Source organism: Lathyrus oleraceus, chromosome 1 (assembly GCF_024323335.1).
Source record: "Lathyrus oleraceus cultivar Zhongwan6 chromosome 1, CAAS_Psat_ZW6_1.0, whole genome shotgun sequence".
NCBI lineage: Eukaryota > Viridiplantae > Streptophyta > Magnoliopsida > Fabales > Fabaceae > Lathyrus > Lathyrus oleraceus.
In genome coordinates this window covers 345,234,371-345,250,765 of record NC_066579.1, presented here as the reverse complement: position 1 = coordinate 345,250,765, position 16,395 = coordinate 345,234,371, and the positions used below count along the sequence as shown (strand labels likewise).

Genomic DNA, 16,395 nt, shown 5'->3' with positions numbered 1-16,395 from the left:
TCAGAATAATTTTTTATAAAGCATTTTTTTAACAAATTTTACTTAAAAAAATATTGCATATATTCATAAATAAATGTATAAAACAGAATCATCAACAAATATTCAAAAACTATAGTTCAAGTGTTAACTTTAAACCAAATAAAATAAATATTGAGTACTTGATATCCAGCTCGCCAACCCGCCCCTTTTTTTGGCGGGCTTAAGGCGAGGCGGGCTGAGCAGGTAGGCGAGTACAAAATTCCAACCTGCATTTCTTTGACGGGTGCGTGGGCTGACGCGGGGGCCCACAACACGTTTTACCACCCCTATTCTCAATCCATATTTTCACTCAAAATCTCCAATCTTGTAGTTCATTACACCAAAGAGACCAAAAGAAGTTAGAATTTTAGGTAAAAGTCATTTATTTCAAGTTGTATTGCTCACATTAATCCTGTTTTTTTGTCTGAAAAATGAGCCTATTTTCCCCCTAAAATATGGATGCACAATTAGGCTCAAATAGCGCAAAGTGTGGGTGCACAATTAGGCTCCGATAGCGCAAAGTGGGATGCACAATTGTGAAAACACATGGTCTCCCATGTGCTTGTGTTATTGTAAAAAAATGTGAAACTTGGTAGTCCGATAAGATTGGATGAGGTTTGCACTCATTGGAAAAGGCTTAGGTTTGATGATGATAGTGACATGAAAGATGGTATATCGAATATCTCTATCTTGATTGAATGGTAAGTGTTACAAGAGAGATTTTTGAAAGTCGATGACAACATGAAACTCCATATGAAAGAACAATTGAGGAAGATTGCTTATCCTAAAAGCATCGACTTGAAACCACCCTCTCAACCGGTAAAAACAAAAGGTGCTCTGAAGAAGCTCAAGTCTGCATCGAGTACAACTCAACGGTGCAGTCTCCTTCGTATTTTGGACATGATGACAAAGTTTTTGCAGACTCAACAACTCCAAAATCTCTAAAAAAGTGTTTCCAAAGGAGTTCGCATTAGCAAAACATCTCCTACGTCGCCTCCACGAAAGATTTATTCATTGACGAGATGCCGATTTTTATGCACAAATACATAAAGTGGATCGTCAATGTTGAAGGGGACGGTAACTGTGGATATCGAGTTGTTTCGACTTTACTCGGTAAAGGATAAATTAATCATACACTTGTCTGCCATCAACTTATACAAGAATTGAGGACTCATAAAGAACCATACACACGGTTGTACATAAAGAAAGACACTTCAATGAAGTTTATGAATCTCTTGTTCCTTGCCTTAGTGGACTGACACCAAAGGAAAATGGATGTGCTTCCCTGAAATGGGTCACCTCATAGCATGTGCGTGTGATTAGGTGTGTGTTGATCTTATACGATACGGTATTTCAAAAACCTTTTTCCCATTGTGTACCGGTCCACCTCAAAATCTAAATGATCGTATCATGTGGGTTTGGTGGCTTTCAAAATCATGACATTTCGTTCAAGTTTATTTGAAACCGGGATGCCCTATACCACTGAAGCGTCTTGGTATAGAGCATCCCGATTTCAAATAAACTTGAACAAAATGTCGTGATTTTGAGAGCCACCCAACATACATAATACGGTCATTTGGATTTTGAGGTAGGGCGGTACACAATCGGAAAAAGGTTTCCAAAAAATTGTATCATGTAAGATCAACGCACACTATATCATACACACATGTTATGAGGTGATCCATTTCAGAGAAGTGTATCTATTTTGTCTCTGACGCCGATCAACTAAAACAAGGAACAAGAGACTCATAAACTTCATCGAAGTGTTCTTTCTTTCCGTACATTCGTGTGTATGTTTCTTTATGAGTCCTTAATTCTTGGATAAGTTGATGGCGAACAAGTGTAAGATTATTTTCTCCTTTACCTAGTAAAGCCAAAACAGTTCGATAACCACAATTACCATCCTCCTTAACATTGATGACCCGCTCGATGTATTTATGCATAAAAACCGACATTTCGTTAATGAATGAAATCTTCCTCAATCTTCCGGATAATCAATCTTCCTCAATTGTTATTTGATGTGGAGTTTCATGTTGTCATCGGCTTTCAAAAATATCTCTTGTACCATTTCTCATTCGGTCAAGATAGAGATATTTGATTTATAGTCTTTCATGTCACCATCATCATCAAACCTAAGCCTCTTCTAATGAATGCAAACCCCATCCAATCTTATCGGGCTACCAAGTTTCACTTTTTTTTCAATAACACAAGCACATGGGAGACCATATGTTTTCACAATTGTTCACCCATACTTTGCGCTATCGAAGTCTAACTGTGCATCCATATTTCCGGAGAAAACACTCGTTTTTTCAGATAAAAAACAAGATTAATGTGACAATGCAACTTGAAATAAATGATCTTTAACTAAAATTATAACTTCTTTTGCTCCCTTTGGTGTGATGAATCACAAGATTTGATATTTCGATTGAAAATATGGATTGAGAATGGAAGGATTTTTTGTGAGTGTTTATAAAGAAAAATAACAATGGTTGTGTAATCATGCAGCTGTGTGTTTTATCGCATTATTCTGAAAATGTATCTCCGGAAATATCTGACATGCAAAGGTGATAAACCATTTCAAAATACCGCCTAAACTTTCAAAGTTGCATCTCTGGAATTTCCACTGAGTTGATCATTTATGAATATTTTCTTAAAATATCTTGGAGATGGAGTATTAAAAAAAATCTTATATGGCATCACTCAGAATAGCCTACGCTGAGTATGTATTAGGTGCGTCCGAAGATGCATTTCCGAAAACTGGGAGACATATTAGTATTTTCGCATGGTGCGTAAGAAACATATATGGTACATTAATAAATTCCCTAATTTAAATAGTGAAATGGTAAATATGATCAACTAATGAATGATGATTGATACAAAGGGAAAGACAACAAAACTACTTGACCTTCATCCCGTGATGGGCTCGGACCTTTTACGAATCGTACCAAAATACTTGGAAAAACTTGGAATTTAAACTACTATAATTTAAGGAAATTGCTAATTTCATCCTAAGAGGTAGAAAAGTATCCTATGAAAATTCGAAAAATGCCCTTATGATTTCAGAAATGCATCTTTGGACGCACCATTTGCCTCACTGAAACCCGCCCCAACTGTGACTCATCCCATATTTTTTCAAATTTTTTATTTAAAGATGCATCTTCGGACTCACCTTAGCAATTTATATCTAATTTCACAACCCAATGACTTTTTCAAAAGTATATTTCTGGAATTGTGAAGCGGGAATTTGAAATCCTGTCACCTTTGCACCTCAGTCATTTCTGGAGATGCATTTTCGAAAATATCAAACGTGATTTTTAATAAAACAATAACCTGCATGATAAAACTCCATAACCATTTTTTCTGAAAACCCTTACAAAATACCCTTCTCTTCTCAATCATAATTTGCACTCCAAAACTTAAATATTGTGTTTTATCATATCAAAATGAGTAAGATAAGCTTGAATTCAAGGTAAATAACGTTTATTTCGTTCCTCATTTCTCAAATTAATATTGTTTTGTAGCTGAAAAGTTACGTTGTATCTGAAAATGTATTTCTGGATTCTGTATGAACTCCTCCAGAAGTGCATTTTCAGAGCCTGTTTGTTTTCATCTTCAAATTGTATTTGAATATATCTTTGAATATTTTATGTTATAGTTTGCATTAGACATGGTGCACTCCTATGTCTTTTTCCAAATCTATTGTCTCTCTGGATGTCAAACGTGTTGGTGTGAAAGAGGTTGGTGATGGCAACCAATTTACAAATGGACTAGTTTGAATTTCGTGATCATATGCTTCAATGGATTCGTACAGAGGCATCCAAATTGGGGTTTGATGTTGTAATCGAAAGGTCCGATAATGGTTCAGATATAAGAGTTGCATTTGTAACAATGAGATATGAAAGAAGTGAGAAGTATAGAACTCCTCTTTGAAAATTCAAACGAGATGACATGGGTTCAAAAAAATATGAATGTTCCTTTAAGTTGTGTGATTATCTTTTATCAAATAACAAATGGATATTTAAAAACTATTCAAATTATATTTTAGACTCATTTTGATTCCACCAAATTGTTCAACACCTAAGATTGAATCAGAATGAGTCTAAAATATATCTTGAATAGTTTTTACATCCTCACGCGTAGAATTTTTTGATCAATTCTTTGATTGCATCTTTTAGTTGAAGTCAATAATTTGTGTTATGGTCTTCACGTTTATAAAAGTGGCAATACTTATATCTATCATTCCTCAGTGATTCTTTGATCGGGTAAAGTTTATGTACTTCCCTTCCTTGGAATTCATGTTGATGCATTCCTTCTAAACTCTCTCCCTCAATGTATAAGCGTATAAGCATTGAACTTAAATTAGAGACCACATTCTCCTTCTCAATTATGACTACTGTCTCTTTCCTGTGACCGGTTTAGGTCTAGAGTTAAAAAAACTCAAATCTTTAAGTAATGAATTAAATTCGTATAGGTCATAAAAGGAAAAACTTTGTATTTTTTCTTTTTAAATTCATTCATATTTACAAAATAAAACCTCTTCAAAAATTAAGAATTGTACATTTCCTTTACATGTAAAATAAAAAATTTAACATTGTATATATATTCCTATGTTTACCTGATATTTCATGACTATAAAATAATAAAAATTGTCACATATTTTTATTATAAGAGGCAAAAAAAAAAAAATTAATATAAATTGTAGCTTTCATGCATTCCTCTATGCATATCTAGCATAATTAATTATAAGTAATTGTTTTTTAATGGATGTTTTAAACAGCTAACATGTATAATCAACTCTCAATTTGATTTCCAAAGTCATTTTGTTTTAAAGAATTTTATTAATGTTTTTTTTATTTTAATAAACTTATAAGGGATTTCTTTTCTCACTCTTATGGTGTGACTCACACCTCCGAAAACTCAAAATTGTTTTCAAATATTTTTGAAGACACGTCTTCGGAAGCACCTGAAATCATATCATCCTTCGTAAATCAAGTAGTCATCCCATTTTTGCCAAAAATTAGTTTGCAGATGCACCTACGAATATTTCTGGAGTAAATTCGGATATACATCTTCAAAAACTTACCTGCGTGCATCTTGGACAGAAAAATTATCCTAAATTTGTATTTTTTTTTAATCCAAAGTCATTTTAATTTGACTAACAGTGTCATAATTTGATTCAAACATTAATAAACATGAACATCATAGAACAAGGTAACTCATTAATTAAAAAAAACAGCCTAGAATATTACAAATATCATTCTCATAGGATGACAAATAATACTAAAACATCCCAAATTACAAATAAAAACACAACCTATTGCGTATTCCTAATCCTAACCACTGACTTGTGGCTGATATACTATGATACTCCTCTGGTACCAGATGACTCTCGTAATCCGCCAGTATGTCATCAAGATGTCTACGGACTATGTTGTTAAGAGCAGACTCGAAGGGGGATCTCAGAATGATATGCACATATCAAAACTGACGCATGCATCACTTCGGTGTTGGGGTCAAAGGCCATTGTGTCCTGGTGAGTGGTGTATGGGGTCCAGTCGATGTTATCATGTAGAGTCCAGTCAATATACACACGAAACAGCCACACAGTATCATTTCCTCTGTACGAACAATATAGACAAGCATGTGATCAATCCTCAGTATACTCTAGCACACGATTAAACTCGTGTATGCGGTAAAAGTTGGATAAGATTTATCCCTGAAAATGAATAAGAAAAAAATATTAATAACAAGTGAAAACAAATAAGTGATTTTAAAATTATTAGTGGCTATGGAAATTAATGTCAGTAGGGTGCAAGAGTCTGTCATTTGCTTTGTCGTCCAAAGAGAACATTCGCTCAACTTGGAGTACAGGTATACCTAACAGGAGGCCCCCTAGTTCCACTCGTGAATGACCGACAAGTCAATGAAGTACTTACGATATGCCATATCGACGTAGGTTGCACTTTTGTCCACAAATACAGACGTGCCAATCAAGAATAGGAGGAAACACCTCAAAGCACACTCCTTGTGGTAGGTAACTTGTAGATCATCATCGTCGGCATCATTGGCCAACTCCAAGTTGTCTTCATATAGCTTCTGCAAGTATGAAAATTTTGCATGAGCACCTCTGGTTCTCTCACACTACATCGTGCATCCATTTGGTCAACTTCCAAATAAATGATCATCGTCTCATGGGCTTGATCACGATTGATCCCAGAATGATCAAGTAATTTTGCCTTATGGGATGGGAAGGTGGAGAAGGAAAACGACGTCATATAGTGTAAACGTCATAAGAACACAGGTCAGCAAGACCGGAGTATCAAATGACACTTTGGAACCAATCATCCTTAGGCTGATAAAGCTTCAAAATCTTTCTAGTGTGGTTAACAGACTTCAAACATTCGCGCTCCTGTTTAAAAAACATATATAAGTCGTAGAGAATTTGTTTAAAACATATAAATAACAACCATTAACAAATATACCTCTCCGACCCATATATGCCCAACAACATGATCTCTATAGTATATCAGTAAGGAGGTGTCAGAGGGTCCTCCTGGATAAGGGTCTGCAAGTGGAGGGACACCATCATGTGCAGTAGGAGCTTCCCCCCGGTCAATGTGAGTAGAGGAGACGTATCTCTAGGATGAGGACCCTTGTGACAGACGGCTCTTAGAAGTCGATGTTTCTCCATCAAGAGGCATAGGGACGGTTTCCTGCCTAGCTCTGACTAACTTATTTTGAAGTCTAGTTCTCTCACGTCGAACAAACGCGTGTTGGGTTTCACGACCGAGCCTCATTCTGTCGTCGTTGTTGCAGCCATTTTTTTAAAAAAAATACAAGAAAAGACATCAGTTTGCATCTAGGACATTTTCATATATACATCTCTAAAAATTAACAAGGATACGACTTGGAGATGCATCTCCGAAAAAAACTCGTGTTTGCAACAATGACAGAAAAATAAGTCTTGCCCTAACAATCCAAAATGCAATCAAACTACCGTGCATGTCTATAACACCTACCTATTTCGAATGTAACTACTATCTAATGCATTTAAAACTAACTATTTAACCTAATACACTAATTAAAAAGAATTAAATGAAAAACTTACTCAAAAAATGTTGATGAGGATGAAAAACATTAAATGTAGTATGGAGTAAGTTAGGATTAATACTATTCAAATAGATGCACTATTGTTCCTTAAAAAATTGACCAGAAGAAAGTTGCTCACAAGTTTCAATGGAGATTTGTAAAAGTTTAAAATAATGAAGGAGAAGAGAGTCTGCCCACACGTGCTATATATAAATTAATCGCATTAGGAATTACATCGCCGAAAAAACACCAGAATTTGAAAATAAAGGTTAATTCAGAGATACCTCTACAGACAAACTCTAAAACAACTCTAAAACACATGCGGAGATACATTTCTGAATTAAATTTTGAAGCGACAAAAGCCCAACCCTTTGCACTTATTTTATATGGTAATTCTATGTCATTTTTAAATTTTCACCAAGGGTTTAGAAGAATCAATAGAGGTGGGAAAATAAATTTTCCTAGCACAAAAGCAATATAATACGTTGTTCCGAAGCAGAACTTTACGTCGTCCATATTAATAGACTTTCTCAATTATTGCACAATTAGACTCATACATGATACCAAAAAAGTGTGTTTTTTTATGGCCAACAATAAATGATTCAATACTATGTTTACTTTCACATATATGAAGATATATTTGTGTTCATTCAACAATTTAACATATATTGTATTTCAGTCCTTAGATCTCTTATAACTTTGTCATGTGGCACGCATTATAAGCTCGCGTTAGATTAGCCACAATGTTGGACCTCTTTCTTTTCGAATCATGAGAATATTTTTGAATAAAATCATGTACGCTGTTATCTCAACAAGTTTCTTCTATTCAACATTTTAATGTATGGCAAGATGATGACCTCCTAACTTCTGATTCAAGTAATACATCACACACAATAGAAAGACTTCAAACATTTGAAGACATATGATACCAACATAATCTGAATATCCACGTTTTAACTTTCTATGACAAAACCTAACTTAGCAACTTCAGCACAAACTTATTTTAGCATAACATCTCGCAATGTAAATTTTATATAGAACCTTAAAATATTTACAATATTTGTTTCCTCAACGACTGATTTGGCAAGCACACAGAACTTGAGGCAAAGCAAGGAGGAACTTATGCATCCTATAGAGTCAAGGATTAATTTACTGATTTACTCAATAAATAAATGAAACCGTTGATTTACGTAATAAATAAAGGAAACAGAACTTGAGGCAAGGCAAGGAGGGACGTATGCATCAAAATTTATTATGACCAAATCTGGGACTAATTTTAAGGAGAAACGATTTAACAGGTGATAGTATATTTTGTGTAAAAAACATAGAAGTGATAGTATATCCATTTTATCGTTTCCAGCCAAACAATCAAACATTGCTCAAAATTGTTTATTCTCGCTGTCACCATCCGTCCAGCACAGGAGGAAAAATACATCACACAAGATGACTAGAATACAAATTACAAAGAAATCAAAGTTATACATGTAATTGCAGGCATTGCTAAAGGCACTTCTAGCCGTTGTCGGAGGAAGAAGGCTTTAGGTAAAAGTGTCAAATCTATATGATGACTAGATTACAATTGACTAACCTGAGAAATTTCATTCAAAAAGAGACACTTGAACACGTTGTTGAAGAAATCAACACCTTTGGCAACCCCTCCTTCTCCAACTACGATATCCATATCATATTTGCAAGCTCGCGTACAATCAGGGCAGTAAGTTACCTGCAACAGAAAATACGAGTTATACATGTAATTCAATAATCCGAACAGAGAAATACATCCTAAACAAATAATGCTGCATTAGACAAATAGCAATTTATAGACCGGTATCCTAAAATCAAGGAGTTCGGGTAAAATATAAAACTTGTTGATACTGAAAGGAGCATCGAGTGAGAACCACTGTTTCAGTTACCAACCTCTAGTAACTTAGGTTGGAAAGAGCTGTCTAACATGACATCTACGCCGTAAATTGCCCTTGATGTTGGATTGTGCATCTCAGGATGTGCAACCGCAGCTGCCTCAAACACTGAACGAATCATATTCCTTACTCTTGCATGTATATCCAACCACTTAACTGCAAGAGATACAGGGACATGAATTTGTATAAAAAATTCAATCAAAATGTATAATATGCTCTGGAAGCCTCTAAAACTTCATCTTTAGAATTGGCAGATGATATACAGGTGGTAGTCCCAATTACCTTGATGTTCTTCCTCAAATTCCCTCACAAAATCCTTAATATTCTTGTGATTTATTCTTCCACGATAATTCTGAGATCCATGCATTGATTGAGTATATTAAAACTTGATAAGAAAAAGGAAAGCACTCGAATATTCAATATTTTAATCAAACATACCATAACAGTGAAATGAGTTTCATACTCAAAAAGACTACTTTTGTCCAAAGAATAGTGGTTGTTGGCTATCCTTACCTGAAGTAAAACATAAAACTTATTGCCCATAGAATTTAATCTTTTAAGAGCATAGGAATAAAATAAAGAAAGAAGAATCAGTATACCCAGAAACAATCTGACAGGAATATCTCCAAAGGCTGCATGCTCCGAACTAGTACTACGTAACGGAGATCAAACTTTTTCCCTTGGAACAAAGCAGGTTGTTCAATATACTTCTGGCATATTTTTGGACCAGTTTCCATTAGTCGGATTATGGCCGATAAATTATCAGTTACAGTAGTATCAATTGTTCGGGCCATGTTCCAGGGTTTTAAGATCCAAAGGTTGTCTAGTCCTTCTCTTTTGCGTACATTATAGTCACCAATAAGTTGACCCAGATGAGTTTCAAGATTATAAGTAGGCTGCAACCATTGAGGAGATCCATGTGCCTGTAGCAAGGAAAGCCACCCCAACCCCAAAATGATTCATTATTTAAAAAGCCTCGAAGGAGAAAAGAGAGACTAACACTTAGGTTTATTTGTAACTGGCTTGAAAAAAAGAATTAAAATCTCGCTAGGATGAGCATGTATAATATAATGCATATTTCTGCGAGGGTGTGAGGGCATTTCAATAGAAATGGATAATGGAAACATGTCTGACATTTACAGTAATCTCATCTACATCAGTATACAATGTTAACTATAATATCACCTTCTGAATTGTCTCTGCTAAATGATGTTTCATGACAAGACAAGCCTCAAATGGAAATTGATTAATGTACTGCTGATCTGTTAATCCTGTGGCCTTCTTCAATTCCTCATCTACCTGCACACATGTCCATATTATATCTGCATCTTTTGGGTCCTTTACTGTAGCCAAACACATTCAAAACGAGAGGGAAAATGTCAGAATATGTCGAAGTTTAAAAGTGGAGACAACCATAACATCAAAACCAAGGGAATTTTATGACAAACATCAGATGGCAATTCTGCACAGAAAGAGAAAAGGTTCGAATGAAAGAAGGAAAAATCAATTTAGGCTCTTCACTTGAAGATTGACATATATTCAAAGTGATCCAAGCTAAAAGATAGTTTAATTGTTAACTATGAATTGATGAAAGAACAAACATATAAGAGTTCAAGCATGCTGTTAGGAGCAGACCCAAGTAGGAGAGCTTACATCAGTTAAGTCAAGGAACCCTGTTAGCCAAGCACCTCGTGTTAGGATATAGACTGTTGGATAATTAGAGTAGCTATGAGTTACCAAGTAAATTGATAAGTTTGCAAGGTGGTTGTTAAGAATAATTATTTTGATTATTCTTAAAAAGTCTCTGAATAGCCTTCAATGGGTAGAGGGGAAAGATAGCTTTGAGTAATTAAATTGTGACTAGAGAGTGCTCCGTTGGGGGAGCCTTAGTGCAGGGTTATGATCTTCATTGTATACATTTTGTATCTTCTCTTTCAATCCTAGTAATCCCATTCAATTGATAGCAACAAGATATTCAAAGAATTATTTTTATCTTAATTTTGCTGATCAATCTTTATTCTAGTTAAAATCATCATCTTGTTTCTTCAATTATGTCCAGTTTTGGGTGATTTCTTTCCATATACCAAAAGAAAGGTTCCTAAATCCGACCACTGTCTCTGATAGGAAAGCTGTTAGAGCTTAGGCTGTGTTTAATAGAGGCAAAGAAGCTAGAGGAAGTCGATTAGTTGACTAATTAGTTTTTGTGGGACTTGGGAGAGACCAGCTAAAATACATAGGGAAGACATCATTTTATGTCACCCTGCTCTTCTTGACCTGGATAACAATTGATCCAGAATGGAGTTAGTGGAGGATTTATAATAAAATTTCCTAATATTCTGCGTTTGCCTCCATATTTTGAACCAGTACCTAGCATTGAAGCTCCCAAGAAATGGGGAACAGTGTGTGGACTGATCAAGAAGTAAATTAAAGAAGTTTTGCAGAGGACATTTGCAAGCATATGGGAAGCATTCAAGGAGGAACAGATAAGGATTGCAGATTTTAAAGGAGTATGGGTGGATGATCCATTCTGAGCAGCAGTTCAACACACATAAAATGATGGTTGTGGAAGCACTGGAAGAACATTTCTACTCCTTACGTTGGTACAAGTGATAGGGTGTTAGCAATCCTAAATCCTAAGGAAACCTGGAAAAGCTTATGAGAAAGGTGATACTTCAGCATTTCCAACCCAATCATGATAAGAACCCTTCAATATGGATATGGGACTGAAATATTCGGATGACGAAACTAAAGTTTAAGGGTTGAAGATCAAGAACCAATGACATTGGGGTTAAGTAAAAAAAACAGAAGTACACACGAAAACCAATGTTAGAAATAAAATATTTAAACAGTTTTAAGGAGGATATGCAATATAATTTAAGCAAGTATCTATCAGATGCATGCAGTCCACTTACTGATTGCAAAATCAGGATGTGTCAAGTACTCCTCCACGTGAGGTATATCTGTGTAAACCCGTAAGAGACGTCCATCATGCGGACGGATACTTTTACTCTCAGAAGACTGCACAGTGGGTGGTAATAAACTTGTGGATTGCAATTTCTGATTGTGCTTCTCATACTCCTGAAAGTAGTAAATTAATTAGTTTCAAACTTCCCTAATACTTTTGTATGATGTATTTTTATCATAATCTATTATTGTAATAGAAGAAATACTTGGATAAAATAGTTCTCTGGCGTATGGAACCAGGCAGTAAGTCTTGCAGAGCGTTGTTTATCTTCACCAATACCAAGAAGAAAGTCACGAGTGCATTCATCACCTTTCCAAACATTCTGTGTTGGCCATAGAATAGAATAGCTGGGAAAAGTGGGAGTTATTACTTGTACAGTGCATAATTTTGAATTATCACAAATCCAGAGGTCATGGGACAAGATACATAATTCATTAAAAGGAAGCAGGAAAAAGTTCCACACTTACATGTCACTAAGATGAGCTACGCGAGTATTTAAGTTATTTATTAATGAGCATTTAAGTTATTTATTAATGAGCATGCATGAATTGATGAGCAAAACTTATAATAAAAAATTATCAAGAAAAATATTACAAATTATGCAAGCTCAACCATATAGTAAAGCAGAAAGAATCTTAGATCACGAAAATGTGACTTCAACATCATAGCACAGATTTGAAAAGAAAAATATAGAAGAAAACCTCACGGCTGATGCTAGATTGCCCTCCGGCATAAAAAGAAAAGGCGCCACTCTAAAATTTGGCTCATCACTGTGCCGCAAAGCAGAACCGAATTCATCCATCACATACCTAAAGATATTCAAAACAATATGATGTTAGTTTGTTTATTGTTGGGAAAATCCAATTTGATCGTGTGTTTCATATAACGTACTGAACCCAAAATTTTGAATGGTGCAACATTGACCCATTGATTCAAGTAGTATCACAATAATAAATTACAAATCAGACAACCTTGACGAAATTGTGTAATTAAACAACACATGCAAAAACTCATAACTTAAAAGCATATACTGATCAAAAGAAACCTAGTGCTACCTTAGAACCAAAAAAGCAAAAACAAGTAAAATGCATTTCATACCACACAGAGGTTTCGTCTAACTTTTCTTCATCCGCAAGTCTATATGTCATTAGATATTGCCACATTGCACTTATAATACGGTCATGAATAGGCTCGTCAGGGATCCATTCAGGGAGGCGAGGAAGAAGCACTGAATCAATAACATGCTTTCTAGATTCCAATATTTTGGATGTACTAATACCATTTAGTTCAGAAATGTTTGGAAGAGATTCTAGAATTTCAATGGCACTTCCTCCAAGAGGACCAGGAATATCAACCTAAAAATTTGCTCAAATTCCCAAAGGCCAAAACACTGGTTACCAGAGAATGGACATAAAAAAAATTAAATAAATAACAGGGAATTTGGGGCTAGAAAAATTGTGATAGTATAGATCAAAGTACCTCCAATGAACGTAAGCAAGGGAATCCCCTCAGCAGACCTAACAAGTTGGCAACTGAGTTTTGCTCCAATGGATTTCCACGAATGTTCAAGTCCGAAAGGGATGGCAAACAAATGGGTGAAAATTCCTGACAAAATGAGGGAATCATCAAAATATTTTAGATGAAAACATGCAGATATGGTATTGGAAATAATGATTTGGTATGTTCTATGTTAAAAAAAATTATTGATTATGATTTGTTTACCATTATGCATCTCTTGAGCATAGACTCAATGAGACAGTCATAATTATCAGAATTTTGAACTCCAGCAATCAAAATGTATTCCAGTAAAATAATATGTTTTAGTATATCAATACTTTTAAAACACTAGTTAAATAGATAGAAAATAAGCATAACAAAAGGTTCAACCTTGTTGATCAAATTGTGAATGTTTCTATCTGAAAGGTCAAGATTAGATACACTCAGCAGTGGACTGTCAGCTTGATCAGCATTTGTTGGGCTATCCTTTCCGTATATCTCTGCACAAAAGCCCAACGCCCACTCCCCAAAATTGCTCGTGAAAGTTGAATTATAAACCTCCAGTTCTGATAATTCCTTAAGAATAATATCTGCAAGCTCACCATCACTAGAGGTAAAGTAATTTAGTTCTCCTTAACAAAAGGACTTGCAAATAAGCTACGTGGTTTAAGAAATTTTCAAAAGATGAGAAAACATACTGATTTTTAAGAACCGGATTATTGTTCAGCCAGAGTCCTTTGAGATGTTTAAATTTGATAACTTCCTTAACAATCAAGTCAGCTCTTGTAAGCTTGTTTCCATATAGGCTAAGCACAACTAAATCCTAAAACAAAGAAAATCGAGGATAGTGCATAATTATTCAATTTATTACAAATGACAAATAACACAAACCAAAATACTCCAGGGATGATCAAATAATAATAATACCCGCCAGCCATCTTGCTACCGATTTAATTCATATCATATTATAACATTCCTAAGTTTAGTAAGCACAATTTCTTTTCTTTTTTTTCGGGTACAAAAATGATTTATATTTGATCATGTCACACTACCAAGATAATAGTACCTTATGTAGCACCACAGTTATTAATGGCGGCTGCCCCAGGCGCTATCCCGGGATTCTCTCGCGGTGCGGCAACCCGCCGCTACGGAGGAGCGGCGTGCATCACAGTTTTGTTGGATAGCGGCCGGGAAAGCTGGGATAGCGGGTTGCGGGAGTGGAGGGCTTCCCGGCCTGGAGCGGTTTTCTGCTTTCAGGGCTTCTTTGGAGTGCGAAAAGACCTTTTAACACTTAAAAAGTTTTAAAACTGGAAAAATTATTGTAGTTGTCCGTGTTTTCTCCTCTCATTCGTGTTTTTTCACCTTTCTCCATCGTGTTTCTTCTGTTTTCTCCTTTTCTATTTTGTTCTTTATCCTGTTCTTCTTTATTCATTGTTTTTCTGTTCACTTTCAGGTTGTTTTTTCTTTCATATCATTGTTTTTTTTTTCTTTCTTTTAAAATATATTAATTTTGGGATAAATAATAATATAAGTAGATTATTCATATAATTAGTCCAAACCAAAAAGTTATCCAGCTATTCGCTATCCCATTTTTGGGGTCGCCCACTCCGCTCCGCTATCCGGAATTAATAACTCTGTGTAGCACCGACACTTGGAAAAAGGTGTGTTCATGAGCAATACTTGTAATTAATTAATTCATTTTTTCAAATTATTATCCATGTCAATATGTTGGGTTTGGTGTATGTGCTTCATAGATAGAACCTATATAAAGTATCACTATCAAATATCAATCAATTAAAAAAATAAAGAGTTGCAAACCGGAAATCTGGCAGGCAAGTCCAGTGAGAGAAGCGTATCATCATCAATGTCAAGACCGTCAAGCTCCAACCATCTCAATGTACCATCACCTTTCTCTTTTGCCTCTCGAACCTCACTCTCAACTACCTCCACAACATCAAGCTTGTCTCTCGAAACTTCATCACCAACGTCATCCACCTCAGTTTCACCATCTAAATTTGAGTCGATATCCACACACATCAAAGAACTCATCCTCTCTGCTAAGCCCGGAACTTCGTGCAGCTAAAAACAACAGACAAATTAACAAAGTAAACACCAAAATGAAACCCTAGAAAGATGAATTTAGAGTTAAAAGAAGAATGTGAAAGAGGTGAGGACCTGTCTGTAAGCGTCAGGGAGTCTGAAAGTCCAAGCGTGATCAATGAGGAAGACGTTGGAGTCTTTGGCCATAGAATCCGAAGTTAACACGAGGCGTCTCTTGCGGTTTTCTTCGCAAGGTTCGATCTGGAAGTGTTCGCCGCCGTCAAATGTCTCGGTGGAGAGTTTTTGGAAGAGACTGCGGTGAAGTGGCTCCGGCAACCCTGAGGCGGCGAGTAAAATTGCATGAACTTTAGCGAAGTCTTCGTAGGTTTCGATTCTCTTAGTGGTTGCCATGGCTACCATTTTTCTGTAAGCTTTGCTTTGCTTTGTTTTTGTTTTCAGTGTGTGCAATGCAATGCACTGTGACGCACTGCTGGTTGTGAAATGAAGTGAAGCTCAGTGGAGTGGAGTAAACTAGTTGGGCTGGGCCTTTTTGGATTGGACTTCTCGAGAATCTGGGAAATGTTTTTTCCACTAGCCCTCCACATTTTTGAAAAATCTAAAATGTATTTTCGGATACACCTAAAATCATATAAATTAGCATCTTTTTGATATTTATCCTATTTTGAACAAAATATTATCTGTAGATGCATATCCGTGTGATATTTGGTGTATCAGAAGATACATCTATGAAATATCATATGTATTTAATGGTGTTTTTATTCACTAGATTTGATATTTTTTAAACCAACATATTTTATGTCATTTTAGTTCAGCATATGTTAAGTCATTTTAGATGATGAATTAGAA

General features: G+C 35.4%; 1 protein-coding gene and 1 long non-coding RNA gene across 2 annotated transcripts; both read right to left on the bottom strand.

Annotated features, from left to right (window-relative positions):
• Positions 1 to 5,220: 5,220 nt before the first annotated feature.
• On the bottom strand, positions 5,221 to 6,813 carry LOC127135786 (uncharacterized). Its single transcript, XR_007808659.1, has 3 exons — positions 6,501 to 6,813; positions 5,955 to 6,427; positions 5,221 to 5,734 (listed from the first exon to the last, which is right to left on the bottom strand). It is a non-coding gene; the product is annotated as an uncharacterized LOC127135786 (long non-coding RNA).
• A 1,669-nt stretch (positions 6,814 to 8,482) lies between these two features.
• Positions 8,483 to 16,024, bottom strand: LOC127135779 (uncharacterized). Its single transcript, XM_051062417.1, has 15 exons — positions 15,664 to 16,024; positions 15,307 to 15,567; positions 14,187 to 14,311; positions 13,879 to 14,095; positions 13,471 to 13,596; positions 13,090 to 13,346; positions 12,693 to 12,800; positions 12,197 to 12,338; positions 11,939 to 12,104; positions 10,212 to 10,369; positions 9,626 to 9,949; positions 9,465 to 9,539; positions 9,309 to 9,378; positions 9,025 to 9,182; positions 8,483 to 8,830 (listed from the first exon to the last, which is right to left on the bottom strand). The coding sequence occupies exons 1-15, from the start codon at positions 15,946 to 15,948 to the stop codon at positions 8,681 to 8,683; spliced, it is 2,622 nt and encodes an 873-aa protein (XP_050918374.1). The 5' UTR covers positions 15,949 to 16,024; the 3' UTR covers positions 8,483 to 8,680.
• Positions 16,025 to 16,395: the final 371 nt, after the last annotated feature.

What these genes read in the sequence shown, in the direction of transcription:
- LOC127135779 (XM_051062417.1), bottom strand. Translation starts at nt 15,948, where the DNA reads ATGGTAGCCATGGCAACCACTAAGAGAATCGAAACCTACGAAGACTTC. An exon ending in TCCCTGACGCTTACAGACAG is followed by an intron (nt 15,568 to 15,663) that starts GTCCTCACCTCT and finishes TGTTGTTTTTAG; the next exon opens with CTGCACGAAGTTCCGGGCTT. An exon ending in TTAGACGAAACCTCTGTGTG is followed by an intron (nt 12,801 to 13,089) that starts GTATGAAATGCA and finishes GAATATCTTTAG; the next exon opens with GTATGTGATGGATGAATTCG.